This window comes from Grammomys surdaster, unplaced genomic scaffold (assembly GCF_004785775.1).
Source record: "Grammomys surdaster isolate TR1022 unplaced genomic scaffold, NIH_TR_1.0 126091, whole genome shotgun sequence".
NCBI lineage: Eukaryota > Metazoa > Chordata > Mammalia > Rodentia > Muridae > Grammomys > Grammomys surdaster.
This window is the reverse complement of record NW_021620899.1, coordinates 1152452-1171992: the sequence shown is the minus strand read 5'-3', so window position 1 is coordinate 1171992 and position 19541 is coordinate 1152452. Positions and strand designations below refer to the sequence as shown.

Genomic DNA, 19541 nt, shown 5'->3' with positions numbered 1-19541 from the left:
AAAACCATCCTGTGGGCTGGGGTCCCAGAGTAAAAAGAGGGAGAGAGAGAAGAGAGAAAAGAGAAAGAGTCAGCAGAGCACCACCGTTCTCCTTCCTCTGCATCCTGTTCACTGAAACGTGTGGGGTCCTAGCCACACACTGTGACACAGTAAACATCACTATGACTTGCCCACCATAGTGGACTGTATTCCTCTGAACTGGAAGCACAAAGAAGTCCTGCACCTAGTATGCTTCTTTTTGTCTGGTATTTGGCTACAGTGATAGGGAAAGTTAACTAGTGCTGCTACTTTCAAGTGTCCATTCTGAAAAAGTAAGCCTCATTTCCCAGATCTGGATCTAACTACATGTCACAAAATAGGGCAATAATAGGTGCTTGTACATAGAGCACTTGCTTATTAAGTCTACATGTTTCCATGAAGCCTAGCACCTTAAGACAATATGCACATATCACTTTACACACCTACTGAAGGTCAGGAAGAGCACTTTTAGCTCAGCATTCTCACCCAAGGTACCTGGTGAGATTGTACTCATCGCTAACGTTATCTGGTCTGGCAGATGTTTCTATATATTGGTGGGCTGACGACTCCATTAACCACAACTCGGTCTCTCACAGACTCTTAGTTTCCTTACTTCCCATTTCCTCATCGCAATGGCTCCAAGAAAGCTTTCTTGATGACCCAAGACATAAGTTTTTTAATAACCTACCTTCAGAACTGACACCTCATCCCATCTGCCATATTCATCTTAGAAGAAGCCATATGGTCCAGTGCACACTTAAAGGGACATTTATGCTATCCTCTCAAGAGAAGGGTTTCAAAGACTATTGTAAAGTTTTCATTTTTATAAATGATATTTCAAAGGCTAGAGATGGGGAGGTATGTTCGGCAAGTTATGAAGGAAGAGTCCATGTTCTTCTCAGCATATCACTCTCCAGGAACTGCTCCTGCTTACTCATTTGGCATCACACCAAATCCTGTCCTTGGAGACTTTAAATATAGGCATAAGTTTTGTTTGAGAGGAGAAACTGAGTAAATCTATTAAGGATCTAAGTTTTAGATTTCTTTTTGGTCTCTCATTCCTCTTCCAGGGTATGAGACAGAAGTCTTCTGAATGTGGAGGGAAGGGGAGAATGTCTGTGCCAATATCAAGAGTTTGTATGACCCACTTGAGTAAAAATTCTAGTTTCTACGGCATGCCTTAGAAAGGGAGCTATAGGCCAGGAATGTAAACCCAATTATGCACTTCATGGACTGCCCCCTAAGTTTTGAACACAGAGCCCTTCATGCAAAGAGGATATATACAGCTCAGAAGACTGCTGCATGGTTAATACAGACAGAAAGAGCTGGCTTGACATAAGGGCAAGATGACACTTATATTTAATCACCGAGGTTGAGATAAGCTGGAAGTCTGAGAATAGGTACAAGTACAAGCCAGAGATGGGTATAGAAGGTAGAAGCCACTTATAGAGCAGTAGAAAATAAAGAATGAACTTCAAACTAGGTGGCGCTTTTCAGTGTAGGATGACAGGCAGCCACTTAACACTCATAAATACAGCTGTTTTAGGTAGATATGGTTGAAACACCTAGACTCCGAGGCTCCATTTCTCTCCCCTTGCTCCTAGAGTTTCGTTTATTTCTCATGGTTACTTGTATTAAGCTTATTTTATGATTAAGTCAAACATGAGGATGAAAATGTAACTTTCCTCCACATTTAGTTGCAATTAAAATTTAAAAACTCTTAAAATAACTTTCTGTATGGACTATATACCCTTAGTAGATTTCTAATAGATAAAACTCAACTTCAAAACCTTCTATATTTTGTTTTTCTTCAATCAAAAATGGCAAATAACCAATCATTTTTAAGTTTAATTAAATGTTAATTTTGTCTAATTCTTTTATGTATCAGAAATAAACAATACTCTGGGACAAATTGTTCTTCACAATGGCTTCCCAAAGTGTTTAGCTATTAGTATAATTGTTTACTCGCATAAAATACATATTATCTTTCTTTGTTTTATTAAAACATTGGTCCTTTTTATACTGAACCTAGTAAGATTAAAACAAACTACTATTACAGTTTTGTAGGAAATATGCAACTTCTTTGAGGTGATTTCACTGAATTTAAACTTATTCCCTATACACTCTTAGACATAGGAATGAAACAGAACAATGTTTTCTCTGTTAGAAATGTTCGCAGCTGGAAGCAGCACAAAACTTTGGACTCCAGACTTGTTACCTTGGATGCAAAGTGTGCAAATGTCAAGAGGAAACCAAACTGGAGAAATCTGATACAATTAAGATGCCCCACAACTCTAGATCTTCAGGTCAGGAACTGAGTGAGCATCAATACTGGCATTACCTAAGGCAGAATTCACCTCCAATGGGTAACGTGCCAACAACCAGTCTTTTTAAAAACACATGTATACTATTCCAGTTTTACTAATAACTTTATTTAAATAAGACACAGGAACTTCTATACTGAAAAAAATACAAAACAGAAGCCACACATTTCTTGTGTAAAGCCATATTATATAACTTGAATACTGTTCAGCGCAGTGGCTAAAATTAAACAGTACACCTATATACAAAATTTAAACAATTTCTGACAAGTTTCTACAGCTGGATGTAGGATACATTTGAGCTCAACAACTTCTGGGAAATTTACATGGCAAAGCATAAGCTTCAACACATTTGGTTCAAAACTTTAATATATGCTAAAAACAAATGTACAACACAAACAATATTTAGTTTCTCATGAGAAAATAAAAGCACATCACTATAAATATCGTACATAGATTTCATCACCAAAAAAGGTATATTCAGTCCATCTTTCTGAAATTGATGATACTATTGCATCTTAGACAAAAGCAGAGCATACGCTCAACACATCATGTAATGCTAACCCAGATATCAGAAGTTAAATGGAGCTCATATTTATCTTACGGAACTAGTAATTTTCTTCCTTTAACCATAATCTACAAAATATAGTATTTTCATCAAGGCCTGAGATTATTAGGGTTAAAGGTGTCTGCTGCTGAAAAGATTGTTTTAAAAGGTTCCCCTGTGAAAATGGCAAAAGTCAACTTAGTCTTTTTCTCCATGACAGTCTCTATAACACTGACTGTGAGCCAGAACACACCTTCAGGAGAGAGTATTACTGCAAACTTTGGTGGAAAGGAGATTGAGGTGAGGAAATAACACACAGAATACACACATCCACACATCTGGGTGCGCATGTATGCATATAAATACACAGCATTTTGTAAAAATTAAAATGGTGTCGCTTTATCATCACATCCTTCTACTCATCGACTCCTTGGAAGAGTCAGAGAAAAACTCAGGAATGACCTAAGGAAACCTGAACACTAACTGTAGGCAACTTGTTCCCCTAATTCTAAAAACAAAACAAAACAAAACAAAAGCCAACCAACCAAACAAAAAATGTGCCACACACTTTCTGTGGAGATGAGAGAACGCTAGGCTCTAACTGAACTGAAAGGGATGGAATACAAATACAAAAACAAAAGCTTCCCTTTACTTTTGCATAAGCTGTGCTGCAGAAAACAATGTCTGAAGTCAGGCTCTCCAGGTGACCCGTCAGGAATCCTACAGCTCTCTTCACACTTTGTGGAGAACTTCTGTCAAGTCTGCAAGTTCAAGGCTAGTTACTTGGGGTTCTGCTCCACTCCACACATTCCAAGTCTTAAGAAAATTATTCATGATAGTGTTATCTGAGGCTTAAATGAGACAGCTTTAAGCTATTGCTCTTGTGAGTCAACAAGAAATCTGCTTGCTTATGCTGCATTGGTTCTGAGACATACACATTCTCTCTACATGAATACAACTCATTCATCAAATACTTGAGGAAAACAGGAACCAAAATGTCTCACTTTGTAACCAGCAAATTAAAATTTCCTAAAATGAAGCTACACATAAATATGTCTTTAGATAAAAATAGTAGCAATTATGACCCCAATGGCCAATATAAACAAAAATCCTTAATTATTTATTCCTGCAAAACTTCACTTGCTTTGAAATTAAATCCAGCCATTCTTGTATTTAAATTTCATCACACACAATGTGGAATGTTTATGTATCATCTACTGAAGCTTCATTTGCAACATTGTAACAGTCATTAACTGAGCAACACAACTTTTTTTTTTTTTAAAGCCACATTTACACATGTTGAAACAGTGAATGCAACAGTTGTTCTACTGGTAACCACATGACAAAAGTGATGTTATACACCACAGATTTGCTGGTTCTCCTCATGTTCCCCATACCCAGGATTGCCATCTCCTAGGGATGAATGCACTTCTTATTCTAATGTGGAATGGAATGATGAAAAGGAAATGCATAAAATAAGGAAAGGCAAAAGAGTGATGTTCCCTCTTAGCTTTGTAGCTGTGACATATTTAATATCCCAATATGACATACATTCCAAGTTACCTGAGTTTAGACTTCAACTGAAGTACCTGAAGCTAGGCCATAGGGTGGGCACTGTGCAACTGTTGTGGCCATTTTTTTTTTTGCATTGTATGTATTATAGAAGTTAGAAACAAACACCTGGATCAATTGTAAACATAATCCTGAAGTACAGTATCTTCCATAGGACAAAACACAGCAAGACATTTTCTACTTAGACAGGCAACTTTTTGAAATAGAGCTTATTCATACTGAAAAATTTGGAACAAAACACAGGACACAGTACTAATCTGTCAGACATACTATGAAATGCATAGTCTCCACTTAAATGCTGAATGACACACACATTTTGCAAGCATTACTGCTTTCCACAAAAACTGCTGAATAGAAGTAGGTCCCTGCCAAGATCAGTGTTAATAGCTATTTTTATGATGCTAAGTATTTGCTGTTGGTGGTGGTGTTTAGAAAGTTTGTCGCTCCATGCAGATAGATGTCTGAGATCTCATTCCTGATCCATGGAACATGGGTGGAGGCCAGCTCCCCCTTGCTTTAGATCATCACATAGTTCTGAGTGGAGATGTGTTCCTCCGCCTGCAAATCCTGTAGGAGCTGCTGCTGAGACGGCTGCTGGACAGAGGGCTCCAGGGAGTCTGCTCTGCTGGTGTCATCAGAAAGAGATGTGAAGGAGACCCGGGAGGAGAGCTGCTCTACCGTTAGTGTTGCCAGGGCCGAGCTCTGGCCAGAATTAGGAGAGTTCTTGAGCATCAGGTCAGAGGCAGGTAAGAGAGGGCCCAGAAGTTTTACAGGACAGAAAGCTGATCCGGTTGGGATGAAATTAACTTTGTTTTTGTCAGGACATGAAAAGAGAGGGGCCGAGATAGGCTGACGAGACCTAAAACCATAAAACAGAATTAGTTTTCGGACAACTATAAAGTACTTTGTGCATAAATTGGAGTTTTCTGAAACAGCTAGAATATGAATGACAGGGATGAGTTATGTGCACACAGAGGAGAAACATCTTCCATAGCACAGGTCAGCTGGGAGACTATCACATACAGAGCACTGAAATGACATTTAAGGAAAAAAAAAACTTCCAAAAGGGCCAGGCAAATTTTTAGAGATCTTCAATTTGCTTCCAATCATTAAGGAATATAAAAGAAATGCTACACTGTATTTGAATATTATACACATTTAGGATGAACATCACAAATAAGAAGTATAAATAGAGATGTTATTTATCATTTACTTGATTTTAAGCCCTTTAACTTTTTCTGTATCTTTAGATATATGTCCTTGGGTACAGATGGGAAAAAACTGTTTTCTGTGGTCTCTCAATCAGCCAAAAGAACAGAGTCCGTATCCCCACCAAACCCACTCTCCGAACTAAACCAACAACTAACTCCCATTCAGCCTCTGTTCCCTCTGGGATGTGAGAGCAGCAGTCTGCATTTGGTACCCACAGAGACAAAAGAATGAATGATTTACACCAAGAGCCACATAACCATCTTCTGAGAAATTCTAGATGTCCAAGATTTACAACAGGAATCTCTTTTTCTAATTTAATTTCTAACCTGTCCACATTGAAAATTTAAAATAGAAAGGGCAGAAAACATGAATTCATGAATAAGCATGCTGGCTATGTCTACAGAAAAGGAAACTACTTTCCCTTTGACTTGCAGAATCACAGACCATCTGTAAGCTACTTGCATGTGGTCACTAGTCTTCCTCCTAAATGTATTTCTGTCAGTCAGCTAATCTAACAGTTTTTGAAAGAAAAATCTTAAAGATTAAAAATGGAGTTTTTCAAAATAGAAAAATAAAAGGAGAAAGAAAAATAGTAAGCAAAAATGCAAAGAGAAAGAAAAGAGAAGGAAAGGAAACAGAAAGGAAAGAGAGACAGGAAGGAGAAAGAAAAGGAAGGGAAGGCGGGGCAAAGGGGAGACCAAGGGAGACAGTTCAGCCATAAGGTTGGATTTCTCAGTTTGTAGTACTGGCTAATGCATTGCTAGCAGCCCTCCAATCCTCACCATAGGACCTTTTGTTTAATCAATTCTCTTTTTCAAATTTGCTTTTGGAATAAGTATCAGCTGGATAGAGGAGTTGATTAATCTGTAATCAACAGCTCAGTAAAAAGTTTCAGATCCCAGCTGACAGAGAAGACATTACTTACGCCATTTCCTCAAAGACCTTCACTCGCTCACATCCCTCTGGGGGCTCGCGTTTGAACATGTAGCTGTTGTTTGGTTTGGGAGATGAAGCATACTTGGGTAACGGTGAGCTACTCCCACTGTCTGTAAATTTAAAGCAGTTATATTAACTACGCGTTGAAAGTGCTGTAAATTAAGCTTGATTTCCAAACAGACCTTTTTTTTTCCCACAAAGCCAGCCTCCTGTCATTGCAAGGGTATTTCTAACTGCCTTGTGTAGTACTTTTTTTTTTTTTAAATAAAAACTTAAATTCAACAGTAATCTGCCAGACCACAGAATATAAAAGGATGACACTTTAGCCTAGAAAACTTCATTTCGAGAAAATCACAGTTGTAATCTTTAAAAAAATGTAAATTAATGCAGTAATATGAATTATAAGATTATAATAAGGAAGGGGTTCTCTACATGAGCTCTCATTGTCTAACCAATTTGTATATTTTTGTATATGAATAATTTTTATTACAAAAGTTCCTAATAAATGACACTTTTATAACACCAGGAATAATAACCACACAGGGTAAAACAAGGTTTGCAACATGTCTTCCATTTATCCATAATAATTTTAAGAATGGTAATTTGCCCAAAATTTTGCCTTTAGAATCTATAAAATAGAGATTTCAGCGCAGCTTGCATTTTTGACACTAATGACATGAAAAATTCAGAAACATCTCCACCAAATATGTTTTCCCCATATTTTTTGACCCAAAACAAAATGGTCTATTCATAAAAAGCTATAAAACCTATGTGCAACTTCTCCTTTTCCTATCTGGCAAAACTGTCTGGAAATCTAAGTCCACTAAGATGTGTCATAACAGATCTGTATAATATAATAGTCCTATTTACCTAAATTCTGACTTAATTCAAACCAATGCTCACTGCTAAAATACCACATACATGATCTATTGAGATGTATAATTTCCATGAATTTTGAAAAATGGTATTAACAACAAATTACATTACAATTTTGGTGACTTGCTTTAGTTTAGGATACGAAGAACAGCCCAGCATTCAGAAACTGAATAATATGAACATTTTTATCATCACAAGGTACACAATACATGCTTAGAAAGTATACACTCTAACACTTTATTTTGTGCATGTTTCAACTGTTAGTCTTAGAAACAAAGATCTTGCTTATATTTGAAAGTGGCTGTGTCCTTGGCTGGGAAATCACACACTACTAGGAAAGCTACAAGCACACAGTTTATCACTATCAGACATATCCTTACAGAATATGCATAGACTAACCTCCTGGAATGCATTAAATAACAGAATGAGGTTTAGTTTTTATAAATTTAATGATTCGTTACATATTATTTATAGATTTATTTAGATTTAATGATTTTCTTAGACTCAGCGTTTACCTGTTTCTTACACACAGAAGAAAGGAAGGGAAGAGGACCTCTTGACTAGGTTGATGCAGCGCAATCAAGAGCCCAAGTTTAGTGCCGTCTCTAAGTAAAGTTATACTATTAGGACTGCTCAACTTCTAACCAGTTGTGAATGAGACCTTGAGTTTCCCTCTCAACCTCAACCTTACTTTTCTAACAAATGGGTGAATAAGGCATGACTAACCTCATGAAGATTACTGAGGAGTACAGCACAGCCCACCAGTAAACGGAATCCACTTAAAGCCATGATTTTGAAAACTTTAACAAGGCTTTCCTGCCATCAATTGAGATGTGGCTACATTGTATCAAGCACCCACCTTATTATCACGCAAGAAATGTCACATTGACCTCAATTCCATAACCAAGCATATGACACAATTTCTCTTTACACTTTTATTATAATTTCAAAGGACTCTCCCAAAATTGAAACTAGTTGTGAGCTAAATAACTTGAAAATGAATACTTTTTTTCCTGCCAGTATTTTAAAATACATTATTTTTTGTCTCAAAGGTTTTTTTCTTATAATTTTAGAGTTAGCAAGTGTGTTTTAACTTATCCACTTAAACATTCATGTTCTTTCTTTTTGTAGGGCAGTGTTAATGTTAAAAACAAACATAAATATGTTCAATGCCTTAAATCTTTTTGCTTTTTCAGTAAAAACCGTTTGGTTATATATGAGTATTTACATTAAAAGACAATGTGAAATAATGATAAGCAAATATTTGGTAAATCTGATTTATTTCTATCAAGTTAGCATATAACTTAATTGCTTATTATTAAAGATCATACCTATGCATGCAAAATATTAACACAAAATACAAGTAATTTCCCAAATATTTTCAAACAAATTAAAGCCTGGAAAATTTTAAAGCATTAAAACCTGGAATTTTATACTGAAAAAGTATTCATTAAATCATGTGTATCTTTACCTTTCAGAAATGACTTTTAGTATCTCATATACTACGTTCTATGACTTAGAGTCCCAGTATAAAGGTAATTCACATATATGACTATTGAGTCAGGTACATAAACCCTTTATTATGGGTTCTATGATAGCTCTAAGTTTTTACATTTTATTCCTATTAGATTATTGAATAAATGTAATTTTAAAGCAAGTAATAATAACTTATGATATCTTTGTTTAGTTTTGTGAGATGCTGGGAATTGAATGTAGGGCCATACACATGCTAGATAACTGTCCTACCACTCAGCTACACGCCTAACCCAAGCAGTGATTCATAACCCTACAAGATTCACTAGCATTTTACATTTCAAAGTTCACATCTCATCTCTCAAAGGAGCTTGGCTTTTTTATTTTCTCCTTTTGAAAAATCTTCTAAGTGTATCTGAAATACAGGCGAATTTGAGAAATGAGAGTTAAGAGAATTAAGAATTCTGGTTTGCAATCAGACTACCTGACTTCTATCTGTGCCTACTTACCCTATTGGATCATTTCTGGCTTTTGATCCATAAAACAGTAATTAACTAATGAGCCACAGATGTTTTAAGATATAATATAAAAGGACTAAGAAGTGCCTAAACCACAGAAAGTTCTCAAAAATACCAACAATAACAAATCTCTAATCTGCAAATTTTAAGCAAGTATGCCATTCAAAACTTGACTATTCCACTCCCTCTCCAGCAGATGCTACTAAATTAAGTGTTGTTTTAAATAGACTGACCCACAATGAAAGTAAGGTTGTGTGTGTGTGTGTGTCCCTGCACACATATGCTCGTGTATAAGTGCATCTGAGTGCATGTGTCAAAAGACGCCAGAGGAAAATCTGAGGTTGTGTGTAGTAAGAGTAGCTGGCTAGGCAGTGATGCTCAAGGACCTACATGTGTCTTCCAACCCATTGCTGAGATTGCAAGCACAAACGACTATGCTAGGGCTGGAGAGATGACTCAGTGGTTAAGAGCACTGACTGCTCTTCCAGAGGTCCTGAGTTCAAATCCCGGCAACCGCATGGTGGCTCACAACCATCCGTAATGAAGATTGGATGCCCTATTCTGGTGTGTCTGAAGACAGCTACAGTATATTCATAAATAAAATAAATAAATAAATTTTAAAACAAAAAACAAACGACTATGCAAGGCTGTTTTTTACCTGGCTTCTAGGGATCAAAGTCAAGTCCTCATGTTTGCATGGCAAGCACCTGATAGACTGAATCATCTCCACAGCACCGAAGATCTTTACAATACCAGACTCTCCAGGAATGAATTCTGCTAGCTAATGACCATGAAGGCTAGATTGGGAGGTGTAGTTTGTTTGTTTGTTTTTCTTTCTTTCTTTCTTTCTTTTTTTTTTTTTTTGGTTTTTCGAGACAGGGTTTCTCTGTGTAGCCCTGGCTGTCCTGGAACTCACTCTGTAGACCAGCTGACCTGGAACTCAGAAATCCACCTGTCTCTGCTGGGATTAAAGGCGTGCGCCACCACTGCCTGGCTGGGAGGTGTAATTTCTTGAAAGTATAACCAATGCCCAAACCATTAAGAATTCTTTGGACTACTTTGAAAAAAAAAATATTTTGAGAATATATACAGCAGTAACCAACCAAGAAAGAAGAATATTCATTCCCAAATAGGTAGTAGTTTACTAGAAAAATGGATTTGAACAAAAATATTGAAATAAAATATTAATATAATAAAAGCCTAAGTTAGCCTATTGAATTAGGCTAGAAATATGACTGACTAGATACCTAAGCCTAAACAGAATTGCTGCTTTGATCAAAATTCTACATGACCAAAATTTACCAATTGTCAACAGGAGTAATTGTAAGGAAAGATGACATGTTTTTTAGTAAAGCTATTTTCTTTAATTTCACCAAGAAATGAGAACTTTGTGGTTCCCCAACTCCTTCACCAAAAGTACCTATGCCTACGTTTGGCTGCCTTTTTATTCATTAAGAGAATCACACTCTTCCTGAACATTAAAAAAGCACAATATATAATATAGTAACTTAAAACGACACCAGTATTTTCAAAACAGTAAATAAGATATAACCTTTTAAATATGAACATACTCTAAAGAAAGTTCTTGTAAGAATACTTTTAAAATCTCTACTTAGCACCATACCTGCCAGATATGACTGAATTTGTTGAGGAAAAAGCAATGTACTAAACTTGGTTTCCCTCGTTACTGAAAGCAAGGTAACAGGGTTAGGGTTAGGGTTAGGGTTAGGGTTAGGGTTACAAGTTAGTAAGCAGGTAACAGCAGATCAAGTAGAATACATATGTAGGAGTGTTCAAATCTTCCATTTGCTTATATTCTAGACTGAGCTATAACAAATACAACTGACTTATACTTACTAATTACTTTGAATTATGAATAATGTAACATTTACATAGACCTGTCCTATTATCTGATATTGGTATGGTTCAACTGTAAAAATTATAGAATGATAAGAACATGGCAGGTTCTAAATTCACATAATGTATTTCCAGACACTGGAAATATGTGCAATGTTTCATGTTGTCTTGAAAAAGATAAATGGGCAATGATCTCAGTGTGAGAAATCTACAACTGGGCAGTTTTTAACATGTTCTATAAAGTCCTTTGCTGAAATATTTTCAATCTGTAGTTTTACCATTAAGAAGTTCTTTTAACACAACAGGGCAGTTTTAACATGTGATATAAAGTTCTTTGTAGGAACAGCGTTTTTAATCCGTAGTTTTACCATTAAAAAGTTCCTCCAAGGAGTCCCAGTGAGGATCTAATACTGATGTTATCACAGAAGCCAGAGATCTCGAGCCAGATCAAAGACTCACTGCTGTGAACATTTGAAGTGAAGCTGTGTGGACAGAGGTGTATACTGTGGGACACACTGTAAGACACTACAGCTTCCCCAGTGAGATATTTTCTATGCTTTGTTGTTGTTGCTTGTTTGCTTGTGTTTACTGGTGGGGGGGGTTGCAAGATAAAGGGGAGAATATGAAGGGTCAGGGAAATGCGTGGGAGTGGGATGTATGATGTGCAACTCACCAAAAAAAAAAAAATATATCAGTAAAAGGTTAAAAAAAGTTACTCCAAAACCATAAAAAAGTTTTTGATCGCTGGGCAGTGGTGGCGCATGCCTTTAATCCCAGCACTTGGGAGGCAGAGGCAGGCGGATTTCTGAGTTCGAGGCTAGCCTGGTCTACAGAGTGAGTTCCAGGACAGCCATGGCTATACAGTAAAACCCTGTCTCAAAAAACCAAAAAAAAAAAAAAAAAAAGTTTTTGATCAATGGATTCACGTTGAAAATGGTGATTTTCAAAATAAGATAGTTAAAACTTATGTTTGTTTTCATAACATAAATCATAAAAATAAAAAAGTCATAAATCTAAGCTTATGATTAAAGGGTAATATGGCTAAATAATAGCCATAAATAGGAAATAGGAATTTAAAAATGTCCAAACAGGCTGTTAGACCCTAAAAAGACAAGCTAATATTTTTATTCACTCTCTGGGGACCAAGGATTGATTATGCATAAAACCCGAAGTTTAGTAATACTAATATTCATGAGTCATTCACAGTATGAGTTAAATTGGTTTATGAGCCCTAGCATAGGAAACTCTATCCACATAGCATATTTCATTCAAGAAAATATAGCTTAAACCACAAGTAATCAATTTATGGATTCTTAGAATATAACTTTTAGTAGTTGGCCTGAACAGAATGGTTCCATTTACTTCATAATTATAACAATCAATGTTTCTACAATATCTTGCAAAATTGCAGAACTTTCTAACAACTGCCTACGTAACTTGTGCCAAAGACCCATGACAAGCAGCAGACTGAAGTCTAGGTTTTACGGCGTGCGAGCACTGGTTTGGCTACCATCAAGGAACGTTGGCAGAGCTGCTAAAAGAGCTAATATTTTGATGCTGCCATCTGTACTATATATTTTTTTCCCTTGTAATTTGGACATGATGATGTAGAAGGACTTAGGCCAACTCTTGGGGTATATTTTTGACAGTGTTAATATAAAAAAATGTCAAGATGAGTTCTTCAAATGAGGTTTAGGTATTATTTCTCTATTATGTTAAAGTTACTCTACTGGCTCAACACACGTGACCAGACTGCTTTAAGTCTTTAGATTACTAGAAAAATCCTAAGAAAATAACAGAACCCAATTCAAACAAACAAACAAACAAATCTCCACCTGAAACAAGTTTCTCCATCAACTGGCCTTTTCTTAACAAAGCGTTTTTGTTCTGGCATTGCAACTGATATAGTCAAAGAAAAAAGCCTGCTACTAACAAATTCTTTAGTTGAAAATTATACATGATTGAAGAACAGATATTATAAGTAGGCAGAGACAACATTAGCAAAGTCAGAAAAAGGATAAAAATGTAATAGATGAATCTCACCAGCACACCTTTCAGCAGAACATATATATTCACTGCAGCTGAGTCTTTCTCTTCCTAGCAAGAATGGCCTAAGCTATTTTACCAAAGAAATGTTCTAGAGCAACTACGAGTCTGAATCCAAGTGAACCTTAGCTGACTAGAAAAATCACAGTCCTATCTCCACAGCTGATGAAAACCAGCAAGAATTAGATTGCTTTCACTTTTTTTTCATAGCTGAATATAAAAGAATCAAAAGTTTAGCATAAAAACATAAATTATAAGGCAAAATTAATATTAAAAATACAAACCACTACAAAATTTAGATTTACAAAGAGAAGGCACAGGTCAAAGACTTTAGTTGATACATAATATACAAACTCCCCAACCTGATAAACCACTTTCTTTTTTTTCTGTTTAGTATTCAAAACATTGTTCAAAATACTAAATATTTATAAGAGCATATTATCTATACATTCCTATTACTGTCTAAGATTTCAACTTCCTTAAGAAAAAGAACATTTTATTCATCTCTATTTGTCTACTTTCTAGTATAGAACCTGATGTGAGGCAAATGCTACCAAATATTTCTTAAGTAAACCAGAAGAAAAAGACAGTTCAAAAGGACAGGCCTTTATACCCAATCCTAAAAAATACATGTTGCATATATGCACATATAAATTTAAAATACCGTGTTAATGTTCTCTTTATAACAGTATGCATTTTCTTAAGAACTGGAATTTTCCATGTAGGCCAAACAGTTTTCCAAGGAAAAATATTGTCTACTTAGTTATAATCACAAAACAATGTCTCTAAGCTAAATATAGTAAGAATTTTAAGAAACTAATGAGACTTCCTCATAGAAAGTGGTAAAAACACATTAAATGTTTCCCAGATCTTCACCACCTCTCCCCTTCTCTCACAGGCTATAGCCAAAGCTGATAGGCTTTTTTTTTTTTTATTCCTCAGTTCTTGCCAGCCTTATTATACTGAGCAAGCCTCTGCTCCAGCCTCTAAAGGAGTATGGCTTTAGGCCTTGCTTTAGTAGCTCCAACTCCAGAATCTGAAACTGATTTTAAGGTAACTTTTTTGTATTTAAAAGTTCTTTTATACGACATATTTTAATTGTATTCTTTCCCATCTCCCAAATCCTTCTAAATCCTCCCACCCACCCAACTTCATGTGCCCCCACAATTGCTCTAGCATAACTTTTTCCTGTTTTGTTGTTTGGTTTTGTGACAGGGTGTCACTATGTAGCCCTACTTGGCCCAGAACTTACTATGTCAACCAAGCTCTGCCTGTCTCTACCTCCTAAGTGTTGGAATTAAAGGTGCGTGCCTACATGACCAGCCCTCTACACAATTTCTTAGTGAAATGTCAAGTTTTTCGGTCTAAGCAAAGAAAGATGTCTAAAGGTATCTTTAACACACTTAATGGAATATGTCCACAAACCCTGCAATAAGGAAAAGGATCAAAGGGAGAACTATTTAAAAGATATAAAATAAGATGACAAAATCCCAAATAGCTTTCATTTACCTTTTAAGAAATATGCAGAATAAACCAGACACAAAAGCATATTTCTGTGAAATTCCTTTCACAGGAAAACCATACATTGTGGTGTAGGAAGACAGAATAGTGATGACTTCCAGGGGGAGGATGCTACATGGGGAGGCTGACAGCACCTTATGAGATACACTTAGACTCTTGCTTTGTATCTGCACCTTGAGCCTCCCCTTCACGGATGCCCACATATATAAAACTTCAGGCGGAACACTTAGGATCCACATATTTTACATGTAACAACAGCACAAAATAAATCATAGAAAATTAAGATATTTAAACTTTTTGTTATTAATGACTTCTATTTAAAAAATAAATTCAGTTTCTTTGAAAGTAGTCAAAGAAAATAGAAGGTGAGCAACTGATATGCCTTCTGCAGCTAGGCCTTAGGGACAGAATAGGAACCATGTAAACTGTGATGTTCAAACACTTAACCCAAAGATAGCAGGAGCACAGAAAAACTATTTGGACCTGATAGGCAGTGAGAAATATCAGTTTTCCAACAGTTAGCAAGAATCTATCTATACACTCTATACAGTCTAAAATTTCTCTAGTTACTTAAAAATACAGAGCAGTGTTTGTCTAGAACTCTGGAGCTCGAAGGCCAGTTGGCTTAGCTGAGTTGGTGAGCTCCAGGTTTAGTGAGTGATCCTATCTTGAAAAAAATGTGGTGAAGAGCTAGGAAGATAAAAATGAAAAAACTGCAGCGGATAAAGTACTTGTTGCATGAGAACCTATGCACTGCTGGGTATATCAGTGTGCATCTGAAACCTGGGGCTGGAAAGTAAGGACAGGCGGATTCTAGAGACTCCCTGGGCATCTAATGTAACCAAAATGATGAATTCCAGGTTCCATTAGAAGCCCTGTTTCAAACAAAAAAATGGAAAGCCTGGAGAGATGACTCAATGGGTTAGAGAATCTGCTATCCAGTTAAGCCTGGGGACCCAAGTTCAAATCTCTATCACCCACATTTTTTCTTTTTAAATGTATTCTTCTTTCATATATTACATTCTGTTTCCACCATCCCCAGCTGTCTCTCTTCTCTGACCTCCCCCTTCCCCTGGGTCCACCCCCCCCCCACCTTCCCTCAAAGAGTATGTCTTAAAGAGACATCAGCCATACATATAAGAAGCTACAATAAAACCAGGCACATACCATAACATCAAGGCTGGACAAGGCAACCCAGTAGCAGGAAAAAGATCCCAAAGGCAGGCAGAAGAGTCAGAGACAGACTCTGCTCCTACTGTTATGAATCGCACACCAAGAACACGAAGCTACACAACCACAGCACATATGCAGAGGTCAAACCATATGGTCTCCTTGACCTCGCCCTCTTCCACAGGACTCCACCTAATACTTAGTTGTGAGGGCCTGCATCTGTTCCCATCAATTGCTGGATAAAGTCTCTCTGATGAGAACTATGCTAGGCTCTGGTCCCAGCACATCCCACTACCCACATCTTAACTGGGCAGGACTGAATGTTCCTATAAGCTACAGACTGGTAGGCACAGAGGCTGGGAAATCCTGAGAGCTCATTAGCCAGTCATTCTCATCCAAAAAAGCATGCGTTTGGTTTAGTAAGTCTTAAGGCAATGAAAAGTAGAGAAAAACAGAGGAAGGCATCTCATGTTTTACTTTCGTCTTCACATATGCATACATGCACATGTGTACCTTCCTTCACACAACACTCATTCTCAAGGCACTCTCAGAAAATATTCCTCCCAAATCACTGAATATAAACTCTACCTTTACACAGAAGAAATATAAACCGTATCATAACCATCATCAGCTCTGGGAAAGAAAAAGGAATAGGAAATACTGACATGTAGTTGTAGTCAATCCACTTTATAGCACTGTGCTTATCTGACACATTTATGGAAGATGTTTGAGAGTTACAAAGGAGGAAAGTGAAACCAATGAACAAACAAACCTGTAATAACTCATCTTTTACAATCTCGCCATTCCACAAAGGGGAAAAGTGGGGTAATGGTCCAAGACACAGACTATAATGAGCAAAAGCAAGCCATCTGTATAAACAGATGACTTCATTCTCACCTTTATCACGATCATAGAGCAAATCTTCTGTTGAACAAGGACTTCCATCCTGGGATTCCGTAGGACAAAATGGAGACACACAAGGGGAGTGGCTGCTACAGCTACTGCTGCGCTCTTGGACAGAGGGTGTCTGGGTATCTATGCTCCGGGTACTACTACTCCTGTAGTGAGCGGGGAGTGGAGCTCTTCGACCATCTGGTATATCCAAAGGCTGCAAGAGGAACACTGGTAAACATGTGGGTGACATAAAGTACATTCTATTTATCACAAAGCATGAAGCATTTCATCAGAATTTATATTCTACCAGTGTTACCACCATAAGTTATTCCTCAAAGAATAAATACAACATTTGTATCTTAGAGTAACTTCTGGGCATGTTGCCTTTATTGAAGTTAAAATTTGTTTCAAATTGTTTCTCTTAAAAATTACAGGGTTCCCTGTCTATCCTCCCAGGCAATTCCAATGATATTCTTTATAAGAGCAGTGTAAGTTTAACAACAAATCTCTACATAGCATTATGTGTAGCATATAAACACTGGGGTTAAACTGAACATTCAGAGAAATTATTTTCACATGCTAAGAAGGCAAGACAAAAGCCTCATACTGGTGAGTATAAATTTTCACTTTATTAATTCCTTACTAATTAGATCCCAAAAACTTTTGTTTCCTTTGAAATCACCTAAGATATCTAATAAAATTTACTAGTATTCAGTGAAGAATAATGAATCTCAACAATTCTGTTAACCTGGAATATAACTAAGCATGACTATTCATAATTGTGCTTAGTTTTAATGTGGAAAAAGTAGAAAACAGGAGACTACAATCCCAATCACATTCTTTGATCTAGGAAACTCATGAAAATTTATCACTATATTATTTTGTTTCTATGAATAAAAAACATATAGTTTAGAGTTGATGGTGACAGTGCTAATTAAAAATATTTTAAAATGCAGAAAATATCCAAAATACAAATTTTTTTAAAAAAATTCAATGTTTTAAGTTGTTTATAGGTAATTCTAGAATAATTCTGAAATGTGTATCCTTATAAATTAAAATATAATTCATTTTCAAGAAATATTTTATATTGTAGTAAAAAGTTTTGCTTTGATGTTCTTAGGAAATAGATAAATTTGTGAGTGATTATCTTCCAAATATAAGTTCATGTTTTTTCTTTTTATTACTATTCTAAAGCAATCATTTTAACAGCAAACAACTAAGAGGTGTCACAATCTCCATTCCAATATATTCCCTTACAGCATTACATCTATGAAAATAATGTAATATACAATAAAGATTAAAATAGCACAATGTTATATATCAAAACTTAAAATATGAAAATGCCTTGACAAAGTAGTTTCACCATTAGCAGCCTGTTTGCTTAAGTATACAGTGTTTTATAAAGCACTGACTATGATGAAGATAGAAAACAATTGTGAATCTCTAATAGAAAAGTTTTAAGTTATAGTAATTCATATAGAAACTCATTATATACTAATATAGGTACAGAAGAACCTATGAATATTGCTTATATCTGCTGATCTATAAATACTAACATCTAGAAGATTCAAAATAGATCAAAGACATATTTAAGTGTGCTGGCTTGTCTTATGTCAATTGATTGATATACACTCTACAGTTACCAGAAAGGAGGGAACTTTAATTGAGAAATTGATACCGTAAGATTAAGGCATTTTCTTAATAAGTGATTGATGTCAGAGGGCCCAGCCAACTATGGGTGATGCCATCCCTAAGCTGGTGGTTCCGAGTTCTATGTGAGAGGAGGTTGGGCAAGCCATGGAGATCAAGTTAGGAAGCAGTATCCTCCATGTCCTCTACAGCAACTCCTGTCTCAAGTTCTTGTCTTGACTTCCTTTGGTGATGAACAGTAATATGAAAGTGTAAGAGAATATCTTTCCTTTCCAACTTCCTTTTCAGTCATGGTATTTTGTTGCAGCAATAGAAACTCTAACTAAGACAATAAGGGAGAGCCAAAACTATAAACCTCACAGACAAATAATGCAAGGGCAAATCATGGGGCCATGGATTAAGGAATGTACAAGGAAAATAATAAGCTAGACTTCATCAAAAATATTGTTCTTCAAACAAATCATCAAGAAAATGGAAAAACAATTGTTATAATGTTTCCACATGAGGTATTTGATAGAGAATTTATATCTACAAAATAAAGAACTTGGCAAAGAACATTTACAGCTCAGTAATAAAAGACAGTCGAATTTAAAATGGAACAAGAGAAATAAAAATCCACCTAATGAAGACACACAAATTATCACTAACTTCTGAAAAGATGTTTAGTATCATTAGCTGCTAGGAATGCAAAGCAACATTATGATGAAATGCCACTCTGATCCCACTAGAGGTTTGCTATAATAAACCAAGAAAGATTAGTTTAGAGAAAATGTAGAGCAATCTAACTATCCTACATTACTCGTAGGAATGTAAAATGGTACTAATGCTTTGGAAACAGCCTGACAGTTCCTTCACATCTAAACACAGAGCTATAGTACTACTACTGCCCATTCTAGTCCTATGTCCATACACACACACACACACACACAC

General features: G+C 36.1%; 1 protein-coding gene across 2 annotated transcripts in view; it reads right to left on the bottom strand.

The window, feature by feature from the left end:
* Positions 1–2428: 2428 nt before the first annotated feature.
* Glcci1 (glucocorticoid induced 1) overlaps positions 2429–19541 on the bottom strand; it is a 65592-nt gene continuing 48479 nt past the window's right edge. For both annotated transcript variants that reach the window (XM_028755966.1, XM_028755967.1), the window contains exons 6-8: positions 16965–17175; positions 6596–6716; positions 2429–5317 (exon numbers count right to left, since the gene is read on the bottom strand). In XM_028755966.1, coding sequence (XP_028611799.1) covers positions 4975–5317; positions 6596–6716; positions 16965–17175 — 675 coding nt within the window. In that variant the 3' untranslated portion in view covers positions 2429–4974. The remainder of the gene's footprint in view (positions 5318–6595; positions 6717–16964; positions 17176–19541) is intronic.